The sequence below is a fragment of the Heliangelus exortis genome, chromosome 3 (genome assembly GCF_036169615.1).
Source record: "Heliangelus exortis chromosome 3, bHelExo1.hap1, whole genome shotgun sequence".
NCBI lineage: Eukaryota > Metazoa > Chordata > Aves > Apodiformes > Trochilidae > Heliangelus > Heliangelus exortis.
This window is the reverse complement of record NC_092424.1, coordinates 14,229,322-14,247,576: the sequence shown is the minus strand read 5'-3', so window position 1 is coordinate 14,247,576 and position 18,255 is coordinate 14,229,322. Positions and strand designations below refer to the sequence as shown.

The following is an 18,255-nucleotide window of genomic DNA, read 5'->3' as shown; positions in this document are numbered from 1 at the left end:
TCTGAATTTTTCTATGCTATCCACTCCACAGTAGCAGTTTTGTACTCTTTTCTCTGTAGAGGGGTTAGCACACAGGTCTCAGACCAGACTCTTTGATACTGCCTATGACTTTAGAGTAATGAGAAACTTGTGTTCCAGTCACACTGGGGATGGCATTTCTTTTATGGTTTGGCATATTCAGTATAGGCAAATACACAGAGCTTGATTCCTGTATGTGGGTGGGTTTAGACTTTAACTGTATCAGGGGTGGCTACCACATTCAAATAAGCTCAGGATTAGTGAATACTTTAGAGTCCAGTATGACTTCTCTGTCCTTGCCAAATTACATAAACAAATTGCTGAACTGCCTGCAGGTGAAGGTTGCAGTCTGTCAGCTCTGACCAAATAATGCCTGGGTGTGTGAGAGACTATCCTGTGAGTGTTCTGGCACTATTGCATCTTGAGAAATGTGACTTGGTCCATAGCCTCAAAAAGTTGTTTGATTGATTCCCCCCCCCCAGTGTTTGATTAAGTCCCTGTTTGCTTAGTGCCTCATCTATACAAAATAAATTGTTACACTTTCTCCATCAGGCCTGCACACCACCAGAGAGGTACTGTAAGTGGTTAGAACAGCATCATGTTAACCCTTGTCTGTTGTGAACCTTTGAAGTTCAGTCACCTTCACAGACAGTGAGAGTTGGTGTGCAGTGCTTGTCCTTTTGTCTGGTTATGCTGGCACAGGTAGAGCCCCAGTAGTCATGGGCTGCAAATTGAGTAATTTGTATGCAACAGAAGCAAGTCATGAAAAAAATGTGGTTCAGGCCAAAGTGAGCAAGTCATTCTATCAATGGGGTGCCTTTTTTAAAATGAAGTCTTCATCTTCATTAAGGTGCTGATGAATTCCCTGCAGGAAGAGTTTAAACAGTTTCTTTAGAAGAATTTACTAGTTTAGATTTATCTGCTTTTCTGCATTTAGGAGATCAACGCCCTAGCCACATGCCCTAAAATAAAGGAAAAAAATTACCCATTCTAAGACAATGTTCTTATTCTTCTCACACCCTTTGGAGTAGCAGTTATCTAGTAATGGAATTACACAGTATCCACAAACTGTAGTTCACAGTTAAGCTCTAACAGAAAATTACACCAAGAAATCCATAAACAGTAAGAACAGCAAGGGTCAGACAATCTTACTGTGAAGAATGAAGGTGTGGGAAGCCTACTGCCTTTTTTTTCTTTCTGCTGTAAATGTCCCAATCTGACCTCCCCTGGTGCTTTCCGAGAAATCAGAAATGTAATGTATTTTAAACACAGCTCACTATTAGAATTCTGTTTTGGTACATTTTACACAAAACTGTGTAATTCTTACCATACTTGACTCAGACTTCTCTCAAAATAATTGATCCTCCTCACCTTACTCTAGCAGTGTGCTGAATGCTGGCTAAGGAAAACTGATCTGTGTTGATGTTGTCAGTGAATTAGGGCTGGTGTGAAACAAATGTTTGAAGACTGCATGAAGCTTTCTGGCTTGCTGGATGTATGCAAATTGCATAGGGCCTAACACTTGTTCCAGTTCCTGTGAAGTGATTTGAATTCCACAGGCTGTTGAATTTCCTTCCCTACATTTCTGCTATCAGCCAAAGGCTGATAAAAGACACCCTAGAAAGCACAATTCAATCACATATCAGCACTGTCTTGTTTAATACCTTATGTTTCTTTATAAATAATTTCATTGTTTCATACAACAAACATGGTTAGAAAGAGCAGGTACAATATACAATGGGATTGCCTTTATGGACACATGGATGATACCTTGTGTGACTCCTGAGATCTTTCCGGGCTTGTGGTAACAGTGCAGAACACCACTAGAGCTCCCAAGCCAGTGGACACCTTGCACCTGCATGCAGCTGGAGCAGTGTAGTTGGCTTTACCTGTAGCATCCAGACTGGAAAAGCAAAGGCAAAGAACCGGTTCTGACTTACACAAGAAGTTTGACTTGGGTCTATTCAACCCATAGTTTCTATGCCAATCTAATCTACCTGTTTCAGTAATCATTATCTTCATGAAGCTTGATATAAAGAAACCAATCTTACCCCAGAGTATCAATCACATGCTTCTAATTTTAAATTAATAAGCATGACTGATAAATATTTAGCGTTACTTGGCAAATGAGTGATAGCTTTATATTTTATCTACAGCAGAGTAATAATATCAAGTTAAAACCAGAAAGAATTAAAAGACAGAACAAAGTCTTTTATTCTTGGTCTGGATGAGTATTTGGTAACTGTAGCAGTATTATAAAACACTGCTTGCACATCTCCAGTGACTGTAGTGCCAAGCTAGCCTTAAGGTTCCTTGCTGAGAAAGTCCATGAGGAAAGTTAAGAGCAATGAAGAAGGTGTTTAAATTGGCAGCACAACTCAGCCTTAACATTATTTGCTTTAGTATATTAAGACAGCTCTAGGAATTTCATATATTCTAAACAGCAGCAGTCATTTAAGATGTAGCATTGTCATTATAGATGGAAACAGCTACTGGCAATAGGAGCTTCAGTACCTTCAGATACAATCCTGTGCTGCTGTTGCCACACAGGCTTTGAAGATGACACTTTGGGGGGGGCAGTGTAGTTGATGGGGGAGAATTTGCAAAAGGGGCAATGGAGAAAGCCTTCAGAAATAGCTGCAGAGAAGCCAGAGAGTAGAGACATGAAGGCCTGCATGAGGACTAGAACAGAGGCTCATAGAGGGACCAGGGAGTTTCAAACAGCACATAGGGCACTGCTCCCATAAATTCAGGAGGAGTCACTGCCTCAAGCAGACCGAAGTATTGCTATTGAGGTAGTAAATGGTGCTTCCAGGACCAAGTCCATTGTAGCTGATAATGTATTATTAAATAGTAGTTGATAATTTATTATTAAATGGGTAAATTGAGATATTGGGACATCCTACATTTCTCCAGAAGACAAGCCAGACAAGGACTGATTACATGTATGAGGGTGTGCAGAAAGCAAAAGCTGTGTTTTAGTTTAGAAACATAATTTTCTTTCAGCCATCTGAAACTATTATTTTTGACAGGTCCTGAAACCAAAAGGGGAACAGTGGGTGTGCTGTGTGAATTGAAGATAGTTTAGAAGCTGCTGCTTACCTAATTAGTGTTTTAATCTATATAAACATGGGAGGGGGGGGTAATGAAGGGGAAAGCCTGCATGCAGACAGAATAAATACAACACCTCTGGCTGCTGTGCAGTGTACAGACCACCCAAAGGAGCAGGACTCATGCTGACAGAGGTGGATCAGTTAGAACATTTTTAGGTAGCTATCACTTCAGAACTCTTTGAGTATAGACAGAAGTGGTTGTGCCAACAGTAATAAATTTTAACTTATTCTTGGAGCTCTTAATCATCCTCATGCTATTGCCAAATGTAGCCTATTAAAAGATGTCTCCAGAATCCAGTCTAGCTAAAACATTTAGGGATCTAAGCCAACTGTAGCATAAACACTGCAGAAGAAGGGAAAAAAACCAAACAACAATGAACCAACAAAAAAACCCCCAAATTATTCACAGAATGAACTCTGAATTTAGCTTATCTACCAGGGGGCTCAGATTCCCTTTTCTTGCATTTATTTGATTCTTTGGAAAGTAGAGACTCAAGTCTAAGCATTTCAGGAGTTAACAATGACCCTTTCATTTAGCTTTATTTATTAATGCAGAAGTCTTGATCATGCAGGCCTTCCTGTCAAAAAAGGATACAACACCATGACTTTTTGTGATTCCTTTTGTTTTGTTGTTCTTTTTTTGGTTTTTCGGGGGGGAGGGGAGAAGGGGTGAGGATTGCTACTTTGCTTCAGAATTCAGAATTTGCTGCACAATTCAACAGGAGATAGATCTGATACAGACTTCAACACTTGCCAATTTTTTTCTTTTTTTGTAAAAATACCAATCTCTGAAAGCAAAGTGTTTGGAACTCGAGTGTGTGGGTTCCTGTCCTCCCTGAGCATGGTTGGTAGAGGGAAGGAAATTGTCTTCTGCAACTCAAAAAAGAATAAAAGGGAGTAAGGAACATGGAAACAGTGGGTGCCATCATCTGTCCCTGTGTGTGAAGGGAGAGGTGACAGACAAGGACAGGTCTCTATTTTTTTTCTCTCAGTACTTACACAGTCACTGCACCGTGCTACCAGTTACTCACTCACAGCATTCTGTTTATGGCTAAACCATTGCCATCAATACTTGCTGCTACCTGAAGAACAAAACTCTTTTGTTAAGAGGATGCAGTCATTGTCTTGACACCTACGTATAACTTCAGTAATCTTTTCCTAATGCTTCAGATGCATGTATTGAATTTGATACAGTTTATATTTAGTCTTAAAAAGTTCTGCTTGTTCTTCCAAAGAAATAGCAACATACTGCAAAATAGGAAGGTCCTGTAGCAAAATATGTAGGTATTACTAAATAATCCATCAAAAATGTTTTCTGACAGGCCTGTCTTGTTTCTTTGCATATAGCATATGTTGCAGAACTGACTCAGACAACCTCTACACAGGTATATTCACAAAAATAAAGCAAAAGAGTCTTCTGTAGTCAAGGAAGTTGGTGCTGTTTGGCAGGTAATCATTTGTCTCTTTACCCTTTTATTATCTGAGCTGACTTGAAGAGGAAGGTGGAGGTGATCCCTAAGCACTTGTCAATTTGCATCCTCTGCCTCCTGCTTTTATGCCTTCTTTCTTCCTGATTCAACTTCAGGTTGGAAGATGTGGAACACAGAGTTTATGGGAAGGTGTATATGAACAGTATCACAGAACCAAACTTCAAAAAAACCCAAAGCCTAAAATCCAGAACAAGTGAATGATGTCTGCATTAAGTTTCAGCTAACTGAAGAAACAGCTTGTCACTGTAGTAAAATACACAAGGAGGTTATCACTTCATCACCAACAACTGTCCTTTAATCTGCTTGGACTAACATGCAGGAGCTTGCAAGAAAAATAAAGTTGATACTTTTTTTCCTGTGGTGAGTATTGAAAAGACAAAAACCCAAACAAAACCCAAACCAAACCAACAAACAAAAAAACAAAGCAACATTTAAGCAGAACTACTTCCAGATACCCAGCTGCAACACAGAGGAAAAATGAGTCAATTCTGGGAAGAGATAAAGAGATAGAAATATATGTCCTTCTCACTGACGTCTTTGGGAACTGGTTTTTAAGTGTGGCTCTTAGCAGCATCTCTAGAGATGCATTTCTCCTGGAAAAGCTGCTGATAGTGAGAGATAATGCTCACTACTGCACACTGAATACTTCTGGTTTTCCAGTGTGGTCCTTTCTGATAGTAAAGTACACAGACACAGTCTCAGCTAAGCATAAAATTATGAACTAAATGCAGTACTAACTAGTTACACCAGTTATCTAGTTACACTGGTGTCCTTACACAGCAGCTCCTGCCACATCAGTCATGCTGAGCCACAGCTTACATTTTTGTTCTGTGTGCAGAATTCTGATCATGTATTTCAGTGATAAAATAAACATCTGGTGCAAATAAATACAGTTCATTTTAAATAGCATTGTCTTAAATGTTTCCATTTGTTTTCTAGGTACAAATGTTCCCAGAAGGAAACCGAATTATTTCCAGCGTGAACTGGCTACAATCTCACTGTGAGTTGATTAAACCTCTTTGGTGTTCCACTGAGGACTGAATTTCAGTAACTACACCACAACAAAGAGACTGTTAATTCATTTGTCTGTCCACTTAACTGCGTCAATTATTCCACTGATGCGTTTCTTGCAATCTATTAAAACCCTGTATTTTTATGACCCCATTAGTATCAGTTTTCTTCTCTGGTGATTTTTTGTATTGAAATAGTAACTGTAAGATTAAAAGCCTGCTTTTATCCCTTTGATGTTTATATCTAAGTTGTAACATAGTCACAGAACAAACTGTTGCGATTGCAGAATGAACTGAATGCCACAAGGAGGAAGAACTTGTATTTAAGCAAGACACTGTGTTCAAGAGGCCAGGGGATTGCAGTTTGTTCAAAAGAAGAAAGTCATGCAAAATTCAAGTTTTACAAGTATTTGCCTTCCATGGAGCAGATAAAAGCAGTTAAAAATTACTTTTGGCCTGCTATAACTGCATAAAGACTCCTTTCAGGGTGTTGCTTATGAACTACTGAGGTTCATATTCTCAAGTACCTCATTTTACAGTTACATTGCTTCTCGTTTCACACACCAGAATGCCTTGAAACAGAAACCAGTGAAACTAAGGCTTTAGCATAGCAACATTCAGGGGCAATTCTTATTTTCCTTGAAGCCTTGGCTTGTACCCAGCTATAGGTTTGAAACTTGATGAAAAGGCGGAGTTGTTCTACTATAACTTACCTGTACTATAACAAAGCCATCTTGTTCAAGAACCCTGCACAGTTCTGTAATTGAAAGTACCAAACTAATTTGAGAAAAATAAAACAGGTGTGTGTTCCATGAATCAGGCACAATTTCAGTTCAAACATTTGAAAAATTGTTATTAAATGATCACCTTGATTTTATCTCTCCTGCTAATACAGTCCATAGTTTTTAAAGTACCCTTGTGTTTCTAGCACCTAAACATTTAAGAAACAATAGTTACTCTATTTACAGCCCATTAGGAGTTGCTACTCTTGGTGCAGAAGTTGTCAAAATACAAAGGAACATTTAAGACATTTTAAAACTTTGATGCCAGTGATATAGTGCACAGTATGCATTTGACTCAAGATTAGGAACAAGTGTTAATTAGATTACTGTATGAAGCCTCAAAATTATATTGAACAGTATCAGGCTACAGTAGATTTAGCCAGATTTGTTTACAAAGTAATTAATTAAGCATGAACCCAGCAGAAATATTCTCCCCTTCCAAACTGGCATAAAATACTTTTCACCTTCCACAAATTGTAAACTCAGCTTGATGTTGCTGGCCCAGTGTTGGTATTTTCCCCATTCGTATTTCTTAGATAAACTTACAGTAGAAATGGTGCAAAATATAGCAAGACCTGTTGGAATAGGCAGAAATGAATTCAAACTTTAATCTGATTGGTTTAATTTTTTTAGCAGGAGGAAAAAGAATAAAGTTACAAGATTCTTTTAATATTTTCACAATGTTAAACTAAAACTGAGCTCTAGGCTACATGTGTAAGTAAATCTAGAACACAAAAGGGTTAAATAAGATCTTCTTTTAAGATACAAGAACTTAAGCTTTCTTTACGTTTAACAAACTTCACAGAACAGATACTGCAAAGGAACAACCCCCTCCCCAACTTTTTTGTTTAAAGTGAACATTGTCCATAATTCACATGAACTTTAAGTAGTGTTCTCTCAAGAACCACCTTGAAACCATCTGTGCACTTGTGACAAGATTAAAGAGAATATTGAGGAACAAAATAGCATCTTCAGTATTAATGCAGAAAAGTCTTCAGTATCAATCAGAATGCCCATCAACTGCTATGGTAGGATTTTGTAGGAAAAGAAAAGTGCGTATCACAGCAGCCACCAAAATCCAGGGTTTTTTAAACTCCTCACGGCAAATGGAAATTACATCCTTTGACAGAACCTCTCACTAGGGCCATTTCCTGAAAATGCAGCACATTACAGAAGGTTTTGCTGCTGGTTTCATATTCTTGAATAGTAACAATAATAATAAAAAAACAAAACAGCTTGCCTTTTAGATAGTTTGCATTTTGTAATGATGGGACATTTCTGATTTGCTTCATGGTTAATTAATTCTAATACAGTAAGATGCTGAACGTGTGTGTGTGTGTAGAGACCTATATATATTATTTTATTATTTTTTTTTACATTAGTTGTCTCCTTGTTAAATGCTCCTAGCTGGCTACCAAAGTAACAATATAACTTGGCCTATAAGGAGTTAGTTACCTGTAACAAGTAGAATGGAGGATGATTCACACAAACTTATTCCAAAAATGCTGGGGTTTTCCAAGTGACGCATTACTTTACCCTTCTGATGTTTTATATCTGCCCAGTATTTGAAAATAAGACAAAATCTTTCCCTCTCTCAGGTTTTCTTATAAATTTACCTAATTGTTAATGTCTTAACTAATAGACAGAGAAGCTAAATTCACTCAGGATTAAGCTGGGCCATATCAGTACAAATCCTGTTTACCTGTATAAGCCCTGCGTGCAGCAGGAGACATGCCTGTGTTATGTTTGCTTTTTTGTTTCTAAACTGACCAGACTGGTGCAATTCAGTTCAGTTCAGCTCAACTCAACGTGACGTATCGTGATACAGAACCATAGGTCCAAACAGATCCAAAACATTCTACTCCATGTCATGCTTTTCACATTCACTTGCTATTCTTGCTTTGCAATAGATGCGGGCAGAGATTTTCATGAGAGCGTTCAGCTGCATAGAACCAGGGCTGATGGAGCCCCTCTGATTATCTCACTGACACTCTGGAGGTGAGGAACACAAACTCAGTCTGACAAAGGGTGTTTTACTGGTTGTTCCCCAATACTGTTACTGAATTCCGTTTGCTACAAAATGTCCTTTTTTTTCCCCCCCCCAATATATAAGTCTAGCTACAGAAAGTCAGTCTGTAGAATCCAGCCATGGCTACTGTGCTGTGAATTAGCCTTATTTGATCAATTATCAGATACCTGCACTTAGCAAAAGGCAAACAAGAGCCAATCAGGTTTCGGCCGGTGGGAATGGCTGCACTGCTCAAGGTACGTGGAATCTCTTCACAGAACTTGAAGGATCTCTGTGGATGCCATGTAAAAAGTATGCACCATTTACTGCTCTGGGATGGAGTTGGCTTTAAAGCGAGATCATAATTTAACTGAGAAGAAAGAAAAATAACCAAACCCTGATAGGTTCTTTATAGTAAGATAGATATAAAAATTTTTCATAAGAATCTCTGTCCCCTTTTCTTTTTGGCTTCCTGGGAAGAACCAGAAAGATGTTCCTACCCCACAACAGAATCCCTGATGCTGGTGACACTGCCTAACTCAAAAGCCACACGCAATGAAGGCACGAGTGACCAGTCAGGTCTTCTGGGCTTAAGCAGCTGCAGTTGCTGCTCTTAGTAGTATTTCACCTCCTCAGGATTCACTAGCAGTGAAGAGGTGAAAGGCTGCACATTGAACAGTTTGTCCAAAAGCCATGTGCATAGCAAACTTTTACACCAGCTTCTATACAACTATTTGTTTTAACTCTGCAGCTGGAATGTTTCCAGCGTAAGGCTTTTAGAGTGACTCCAGCAATAACAGAAGCCTTTGGATTTTTCTTGTTTTGTGTAAATCCACTAGCCATGCTCAAAAATAATATTTCTTCATGTTTTGTTTTTATACGGTGGCTAGCAGGCACCTTAGTAACCAGCCAGAAATCAATTTCAACCACCATCAACCCCGAAACTACAGTACCAGGACGGTTGGCTAAAGAAAGGAAACTGATTGGCTGTAGTCTGAAACTTGCCTAGTACAAGGTGTCTGGCTGACTTTGTCCTAAATAAGGCTAACATTAGTGAACTAAGAGAACAGCATTTGGTTGCAGTCTTGCACTCAGGAACATCCTTCCCCAATGCGTTGGCAAGATCTCCCTACTTTCCGATCCAGTTTCACCATTTTCATAATGGCTTCCTCACGCCCACGTCCCATGTGGTCAAACGTGCAGTCGTGTTGTTCAGGCAGGCGATGCAACATACAGAACACATAACCTGTGTGGAAGGGGAGAAAAAAAACAAACAGTTGTTAGGGACTCCATTAAAGTGGGAGAATCTTACCTGAGTCAGATGTGAACGATCCCCTACTGGGGGATTATTCATTTCTCAAAATTTAACACCAACTTTAAGTTTTTACTTATCTTCCTTACAGAGTATTAATAAATATCTGCTTAGTTGCTGCATATTCTTGAATATTTATCAACACAGTATCAAGGATCAAATCATCCTAGGTTTGGGCTCAAGCCAAACCAGTGTCATCTAAACTAGATACACCCAGATAGTAACAAAGCTGTGCTTTGGGTGTTTTGTTTCTTTTTTTCCCTGATAACCTTTACTGCAATCTTTTCTACTTTATCTGGAGTTGGTTGTCTTTTCTGAAATTTATGGCTATTGTACTTCACCTATGCCAAAAGGCATTTAAGTCAGAACTATTAAATCTAAGCAACTTGTTTGTTTCTTACTCTCAGCACTCTGAGCTGGCAGCAACTACAGAAGAGCTCACTGCTCCACTACTGTTCCAGTTTTCAGAAGCTTCTCTTCATGAGCTGTTCTGAATCTAAGTCTGGGGAGTGGACACAGAGACACAGACACCTATCATGCCACATCAGCTTGCCTGGTAGTCTCTTTGTTTAAATCTTGTCAATGTCACTCAGTTTTTCAGTGAGCATGTGATTCAGAAGCACATGGCAATACATTTTCCTACAGGTGAGGAGGGCATCTTCAGCAGCCACCTCTTTCTAATCCACAAAGGAAATTGGCTTTTTTCTTATTTAGCCCTAACACTTCATACCAGCAGAGCAACTGCCTCAAATTTTCTACCAGTAAAATGAATGTTACATACATAGTACTAAGATGATAGAGTAGGGAAGAGTCACACAGCTACAGGGTTGACGTGGTTTGCTGTATCTGAAACAAAGTGTGATATTGCCTATGCTGCAATGTTTTTCCTTCCTGATAGTGCAAAAGCCTCTCACTGAATGCTATACATTACTTCTGCTCCTTGAATGATCAGAAGATACTAAAACCAGATTTAAGAGATGGAAATGGGTAAAAAGGAGTGAATGATTGTGTGTTTGTATATTATATATATATATATATACACACACACACATATATTCTCATACACACATATCTAAAAATGTGCCCTTGAGCCATAAAACATCAATTGTAGGAGATAACAACAGGCTACCTTTATGTTAGTGTGATTGTTAAGAAAACAGAAAAGGAAAAAAATATCACACATGGTATTATTAAAAAAAATGTGAAGGAAAATTGATTTATCTTTGCTCTTTGTTTCAATAGGCCCAGCTATGAAAAGACATATCTATTATCTGTAGCTGGCTTTGAAATCTAGTTGTAGGAACAAAGCAGGAAAGACAAGTTTTCTGTACTGGTATATGTGACACAGAAATAGGGATGGAGAGATGCACATTGAATTGATATATATCTTGCCCTTTGTGATCATTGCCTCCACTTCAATCTCAATCTGGGTCATACCACACTCAAATATGACAAATATCTTTCTTGAGGTGCCAAAAATTCAAGGTTTGATTGTTAAAATGAAAACATCCTTGGACTATGATTTCAATACCGAGCAGGCATTTCACTCAGGTCTCTTTTACAGAAAGGATGGACTGAAGATGTCCCTTATTTCTTGACATAAGACTTCAAATTACTGAGGCAGTGCCCACTGCAGGCAGAAGAACACATAAATGCCTGACTAGATGGGCTTAAGAATGAAGTTGTTAATCTTATCTGCAGTGGATGTGTAAAAAGCAGATTCAATAACCCCTGCAGATACAGACTGGGCTGAAATAATTTCAGTCCCTTGTAGGTAAAAAATAGTTTTAAATCCCACTGGTTTTACAGATCCTCTCCACATGGTTAACAATATTAACCCTGTTAATATTTAGGTTTACATATTCAGCAATGTTATTTAATGTTAGCTAAAGGAGATCTTAAACATGTATACAACTTGAACAAGATGCTTTGAAAATTCTATAAATCGAATAAGAAAAATATATATGTATCATGATTTATGACTTTGGAACACGACATTTCAACTGCCCCATCTCCTCACCTCTACCAATTCTCCTGTGTTATACAGGAGACCTTTACAGTATAACTTCATGATGTTCCTTTCCACTTTGCCACTCCCCAATACAACCTGTGTTCTGTGCTTTGCCATATCTTTATTTCTTTTTTGAAAACCTTTTAGATCTTTTCATACCACCTGTTTTCATGTAGGAAAAGCTGTACTGTATACTTTTTTTATTTCAAATAAAATTTTCTATAAACCACTCTATATTTGGAGGTTCTCTTCTCCTGAGAACTCTGTTCTTGTGGTTATGAAGAAAGTTAGACTAACAAACTTAAAGATATCAAATACAGGTTGTCTTCTCTTAAGTATTTTACTTCAGAAATCCTTCTTTTAGCACACTGTAACTGAAAGACAAAATAAATGACTTTCTGCTAGGGGAAAGAGCATTGGAAAGGGGAATCTATCTGCCATTTGTGGTTAGTTTACCCTTGTCATCAACTAAAAATAGGCCAGACTTCAAGAATAAAGATTTTGGTCTAGCAAATGTAACAGTAAATCTCACAGTATTGCAAGTGTAGTTTTCTGTGTTGGAAGTAAACAATGAATCACCTAATCCTTGGGCTTCTAATGCAAACATCTTAGAAAAAAGAGCCTCAAAGCCTTAGAGCTTCCCTAAGCACTCCAGCAACTACTTCACAGTATATGGAAAATTCACTTCAATTTCATCACCAGAGCATAAATAGTTAAAGGCATAGAGCAGAGTACTACCTCTGCCTTAACTTGTACTCATGCAGATGAGTCTTTTGCATAGGACATGTGAAAAAAACATCATTCAAAGAAGTCTAAGATTGCACACAAGGAACTGTGAAGTTGCTTTCATCATTCCTCAGCAATCTGTGGGGAAAAGGCAAATGGAGAGGATAGTAAACAAAAAATTATTCTATATTCAAGATCAGAGAATACCACAGACCTACAATTCACTCTGTGTGGATGATGATGAAAACCAACTGCAATTTCTTCATTGTTATATTCAAGAGCACTGGCTTGACGGGAGCATGGAATGACAAAAGGCAAATATTTCAACTAAAACCTACATATAATCCTTAACTTTCTGTCTTCAATTTCTGAAAACAGTAAACTGCGAAAATACTTAGGAAGTGACAAGTGAAGCAACAGAAACAATTCAAGTAAATGGTATAATAATCTGCAACACAAAAGACAAATTATAATTTTGGAGGGTTTCTGATTCTGTCAAATTTCTTTTTTCTTTTTGTTAACTCAACAGAAAGTGGTCAGACTCTCTGGAAAATGGCACAAATGCCCAGTAACTAGATGACTGCAGGCTACCAGCAGAGAAGCACAGTGCACTGGTGGGACTACTCTAGTGGACATCCTTGGCCACTCTTCTAATGCACTTCTGGAGAACATCACACTGTTACATAAAATTTACAATAAATACAACGATCCCTGTTAGGTGAAAAGCATCATGATACAAAGGAAGATCCTTTCTTGCTTGCCCCGAGGATCTGCTCCTAATCTCATTAATGAGACATTCAGAAAGCTGCTAAAAGAGGACAGGCTTGCTTGATTTGTTTGTGAGCATGTTTTCAGAGTGGTAAAAGTGCCAAGCAAGCTAATTAAGTATATGTGCAGCTTATATGCACATTTTTGAAGTGTCTTAAAAACATTTAAAAGTGTCCCTGTTGAAAACATCTTAAAAAGTAGTTGCATGCTGCCACAATTACCATACAAAATCTGTCACAAGAGCTTCTGTCACTCAAAATCATCTTGCTTTCCCACTAATGATGCTTTTTAGTATTTTCATTCCCAAGTCAAAAACTTGAAGTTCAAAACTGCCAGGATTTGCAGCCATTTCCAGATTTTATTTAATAAACAACTTGTGTTTGTATAGATCTCCCATACAATGCCTATTCAAAAGCATTCTTAATAATGGCACAGACTTGTTCCTATACAGAATTCTATGCTGTATGATTTGGCTTCTTCACAGGCTTCACAAATTTTACCATCCTTGCTGATTTGAAATTTTAACCAACAAGCAGAATTGAAGAATACCTTGTAACCTTAAGAGATGAAGGTGCTGCAAAAATACCTACCAAAGGTGTGTTATTGGACAAGGTATGTGTGGATCTACATGCAAATTTCTGTGCAAGAGTATAAAATATCTTTGAAAGATGAAGGTACCTACAGGCATCATGCAGCTCAGCAAAAGCAGGCAGATTAACCAGCAGAGATCAGCTCATGTTGGGATTCCTCCTGCTGCAGCACTGTCCAGAATAACTGCATGTCACTCCCCAGAGGAGTCCAGTAATCCCCAAAACAGCATTTATGCACATCCTCCAACCCTTCTAACTGGAAAGACAACTTAATGTGCTGTAAATGATACTAACAACGAAGCAATCTAAAACAGTGTGGAAGGGAAATATTTTGGTTTTTGTTTTATTTTCGAGACATGGAAAAGGGGAAGAAATTATTGTAGGAACAGAACAAGCAGCTACCAAGATACAAAGACAAGATCCTAAAGACTTGTGCATTGACTACCTCAGAAAAAAAACTCTCTGGATTTCAATATGTAGTTTGTTCCTCTAATATTTTGGAGATTGTTCAACAACAACATCCAGCAATGGAAGGACAAAGCGTCCTGTAGTCCAGCCTAGCAGAACTTCCAGTGCACCTTGTGTGCACTGCTATTTCACAATATAAAAATATCCTAGTCTGCTGATACCTTGTGTCATTATCCTTCTAGACAGCTTCATTCTTGCATATACTCTAATTAGCTCTTCCCTCTCTTCTGTGGGGAATGCTCTGCGTTGGCATTGTCAGATTTCATTACACAACTCAAAGAACATTCTAGTTGTACTGACATCTTCTATAAAACCAAACCAATTCCCAACAAGCTAAACAACAAGCTTTTGGAAATATGTGAGCTAAACTATTCTCCTGTTTCCCATTCCCAGCTTTGCAAGATGTCATGGACTTTGATTAAGTGCCAAGTAGCTCAGAACAACTTGGCTAGAAATCTTTTCATTCCTTCCTAAGGGAAAAGGGGAGTAAGTCACATTATGGTGAAGCTTTTTAACCAAATAGATGTATTTATTAGAACTCCATAAAACATAGCTTGAGGCAGTCCTTTCTATCATTTCCACTCAAAGAAGAGCAGAGGAGGAAAGAGCACTTAGGTGCTCAAGATTAGAAGCCTCTAAATATTAACACACAGTATCTTATGTATTACCCTCTCAAGGCATTTCAGCTCCAGGTTCCCACACAGACAGCACAGCTGCAACAGATTCAGGAAACACAGCAGGAGGAAGTGTACATAACTTATTAATTTGTAGTTCTAACAATTTTCTATGGTCACTGCAACTTGCCTTTCAATATTTTCTTCTTTATGTAGATCATCTCTTCTCACTCAGGACTACCAAAATGATAAATAACTGAATCAAAAAAAAAGGAAAATAAAGGACTTCCATCCTTGCTCTTAAATCAATCATAATCTTAGGATTCATGCTAGAAGCACACAGCTCCATGACATTTGTGATACTACACAGAATTTTATGTCTGAGACTCAGGATGCTTACAAGTTGCTGCAGATTCATTTTGTAGTTCTGCTACTGGGTTTATGGTCAGGAGAAAGAAGGGAACAAAGATTTTATTTTCTTTTTATTCCTATCTTGTTCTATTTTGCTGTCTGCCACAAAGAGAGTAAAACAATATAACTAAGCATTAGTGAAAAAAACTGCCCAAGAAATGAAAGGCAGAAGTTGTACACACAAAAAAAGACTATGTCAACTTAATTCTGGAACAGCCACTGGTGTGGTTAAAGAGTCTGCAAGGCAAAGACTTTGTATTTCCAAGTTTAGTCATGTAAACCTGTGTTTCCAAGTGCCTTCTGCCTGTTTTCTGGAAGCTTGAGAAGCTGCTTTACAGAGCATGCAAGGGATGCAGTTTTGCACTGTGGAGACTCTGCAAACCAACTACCTTTTATCCCAATTTGTGCTAATTTCGGATTTACTTTCCTATTTATCTTATTACTTGCATAGAAACCTGTCAAACTATTTTTTCCTACATTAAGTGTGATACAAATTTTTGTCCTCTCTTGAGGACAGAGCACAGGCTGATATTTTAGGGTTGTGTTTTTTTTAATTTGACAGCTCTTAAGGAAGTTCTATGAAAGACATTTTTCTGCTTGACTTGGAACTAAGAAGGAGAACTCAAAAAGAAAAAGTTTCCTTCTTCTTCTTTGAAGACAGTGTATTTGGAGTGGGAAAAATTAAGATATGGCACTCTTCCATATTCAAATCCTGCTTTTTCTCTAGTGAATACCAACTCCACAGAAATAGGGAGCATCTTTAGGAACAGAATGGAGGTTTTCAGGAAATAATTTACGAATTTCAAAGAACTCAGTTTCAAAGTGACACTACAGCACACCTGCTTTGTCATGGTTAACTGCAAGTAAAAACATTTGCTGTGAGTCAGGTCTTACTAAATCCTGCAGCTCTCAGTCAGGATCATATCACAGTTCTACCATGTACCATGAACTAACAGTGATTACATCTTTTGGATTTGGACCAAATCTTTACCTCTCCCTACAGAACACGTGCACATTACAGTAACAACTTTTACAACACAACTTCTTCACCCCACTCTGGATTAATGACTTAAGGCATCCATCAAAGGCAGTCTAGAGGAGCAACTTTGGTACGTGATTACTCCCAAGGATACAGAATGCAAGAATCATTTCTAAGCTGCTTGATACCTCAGAAGTCACTGACCTACACATTTCACCTGTAGGCTCCCCTTCCAACCTTCTACACTGTCCTCAATTTTTTGTTTAAGCTGCAATCCATAGCAGTCAGGCACAAGCAGTACCTGTGCCCCAACAAGATGCCTCGGCAGCCAGCACAAACAGTGGGGCACCACTGTTGAGAAACATCAGTAGAACTGGGGGTATGATCCCAGTTCCTCTGTAATGACAGACACAACTTCAGAGAAATCAGCATTTTTTATTTGTCACATTCTTTCTCAATATAACTGAAAGAAGCATTTTTCTCCAGAAGATTTGTGTAGTTGTTGAAGTTTAATTTAACAAGAGAATTTTTAAAGGAACCATTTTGCTCCCAACAACAGACAGTGAACATCTATGTAGGACTAACTTGAGGGAGAGGAAAAGCTAGGCTCAAAATCAATGTTTAGGCTTTAGGTAGGCAAAGAGAGTTTTCTTTTTTGAATAATCATGTGATCCTGCAATGATGTATTCAGGAGGAATTAAAATCACCACTATGTTTGCAAAAAGGAACATTCACTGCCCCGTTTGAAGGGCCAAGAACCCACTGAAACAACACTGCATCTCTTGTATCATTCCTAGTTTCACAAGGTATCTTATAAGATGTGGGAGAATGAATCCAGAGAACAGGATATGCAGTAAAAAAGTAGGATTATGCCCAAAAAAGGTGTCCTAGTGGCCAGGAGTGGACACATAGTAAAGTAGAAAAAGATAACAGGTAACACTCTTGCAAATCACAGAATCAAATCACAGAATCATTGCAAATGGCAGTACTCTTATTTTATAAGATTTTCCATAGGCTAACCCAGCAAAGACTGAGTATGTATTTCCCACTAGTGCAGGAAACTTACCCAGAACATTTAGATTTGAGTGGAAAAAGACCAAAAACAAAACAACAATAAAAGCCTTCTGGGAAAGAGCAGGTGGATGACAGAGCTACGCTGGCATCGATGCAGGGCCTTGTTGCAGCTTGTTTGACATTTTCAAAACAGCCAGAGGACTAATTAATACTTCTAGAATTCTCTCCCCACCAAGCCCACCTGAGCTAATACACTCCGCTCAGAAGCTGAGGATTTAATTAAAAGCCAAAGTGCACTCTGTAATTTAATTAAAATAGCAAGCAATACCTAGTGATTCAATAATATATGCGTTATCACTTTGTTTTGCCAAATGAAAATGCAGAGAAGATAAGGCTAGTAATAAAGAACTGGAATGAATAATGAAAGGGTCTACACTCACATACTGTACATGTATTAATTCCAACTGTTCTGAATCCTGCATCTCTTTTGACTTCAAATCATCACATGCTGAATATGATTCCAGGTTTGAGTTTTAGTGTATTTCCTTCATTACAGCTTTCTATGGGTTGCAGCATATTGATCCACAGCCTGACAACAGTGAGACTTGCTGGCTAAATCACTGGAGAGAAGCAGCTCTATTTCTTTTAAATCTAAATTAAATTTATTTTATGTCTTTATCCCCTACTTAAATCTTATGTCCAGGTCTCTTAGATTACATATTCTGCTCCACACTCTATTCTAGAGTTATTCATAGCTATCTATGTCAATTCTTCTTCTAACCAAAGGGAAATAGAGCTCCATTCAGAAGCTCTGTGTACACCATAAAGGAAAACAAGCACTTAGAGCAATGCATATGTTCCTCTTTATTGTGGGTGCAAAGACTTGCTCAACATTCCCTGCTCCTGCTTGTTCAGAATATGGACCCCTGTACACCACTGAT

General features: G+C 38.2%; 1 protein-coding gene across 8 annotated transcripts in view; it reads right to left on the bottom strand.

Moving 5' to 3' along the window:
- Nucleotides 1-6,991: 6,991 nt before the first annotated feature.
- Nucleotides 6,992-18,255, bottom strand: part of ZFAND3 (zinc finger AN1-type containing 3) — a 140,361-nt gene continuing 129,097 nt past the window's right edge. For all 8 annotated transcript variants that reach the window (XM_071739356.1, XM_071739357.1, XM_071739362.1 and 5 more), the window contains one exon: nt 6,992-9,667. In XM_071739356.1, coding sequence (XP_071595457.1) covers nt 9,513-9,667 — 155 coding nt within the window. In that variant the 3' untranslated portion in view covers nt 6,992-9,512. The remainder of the gene's footprint in view (nt 9,668-18,255) is intronic.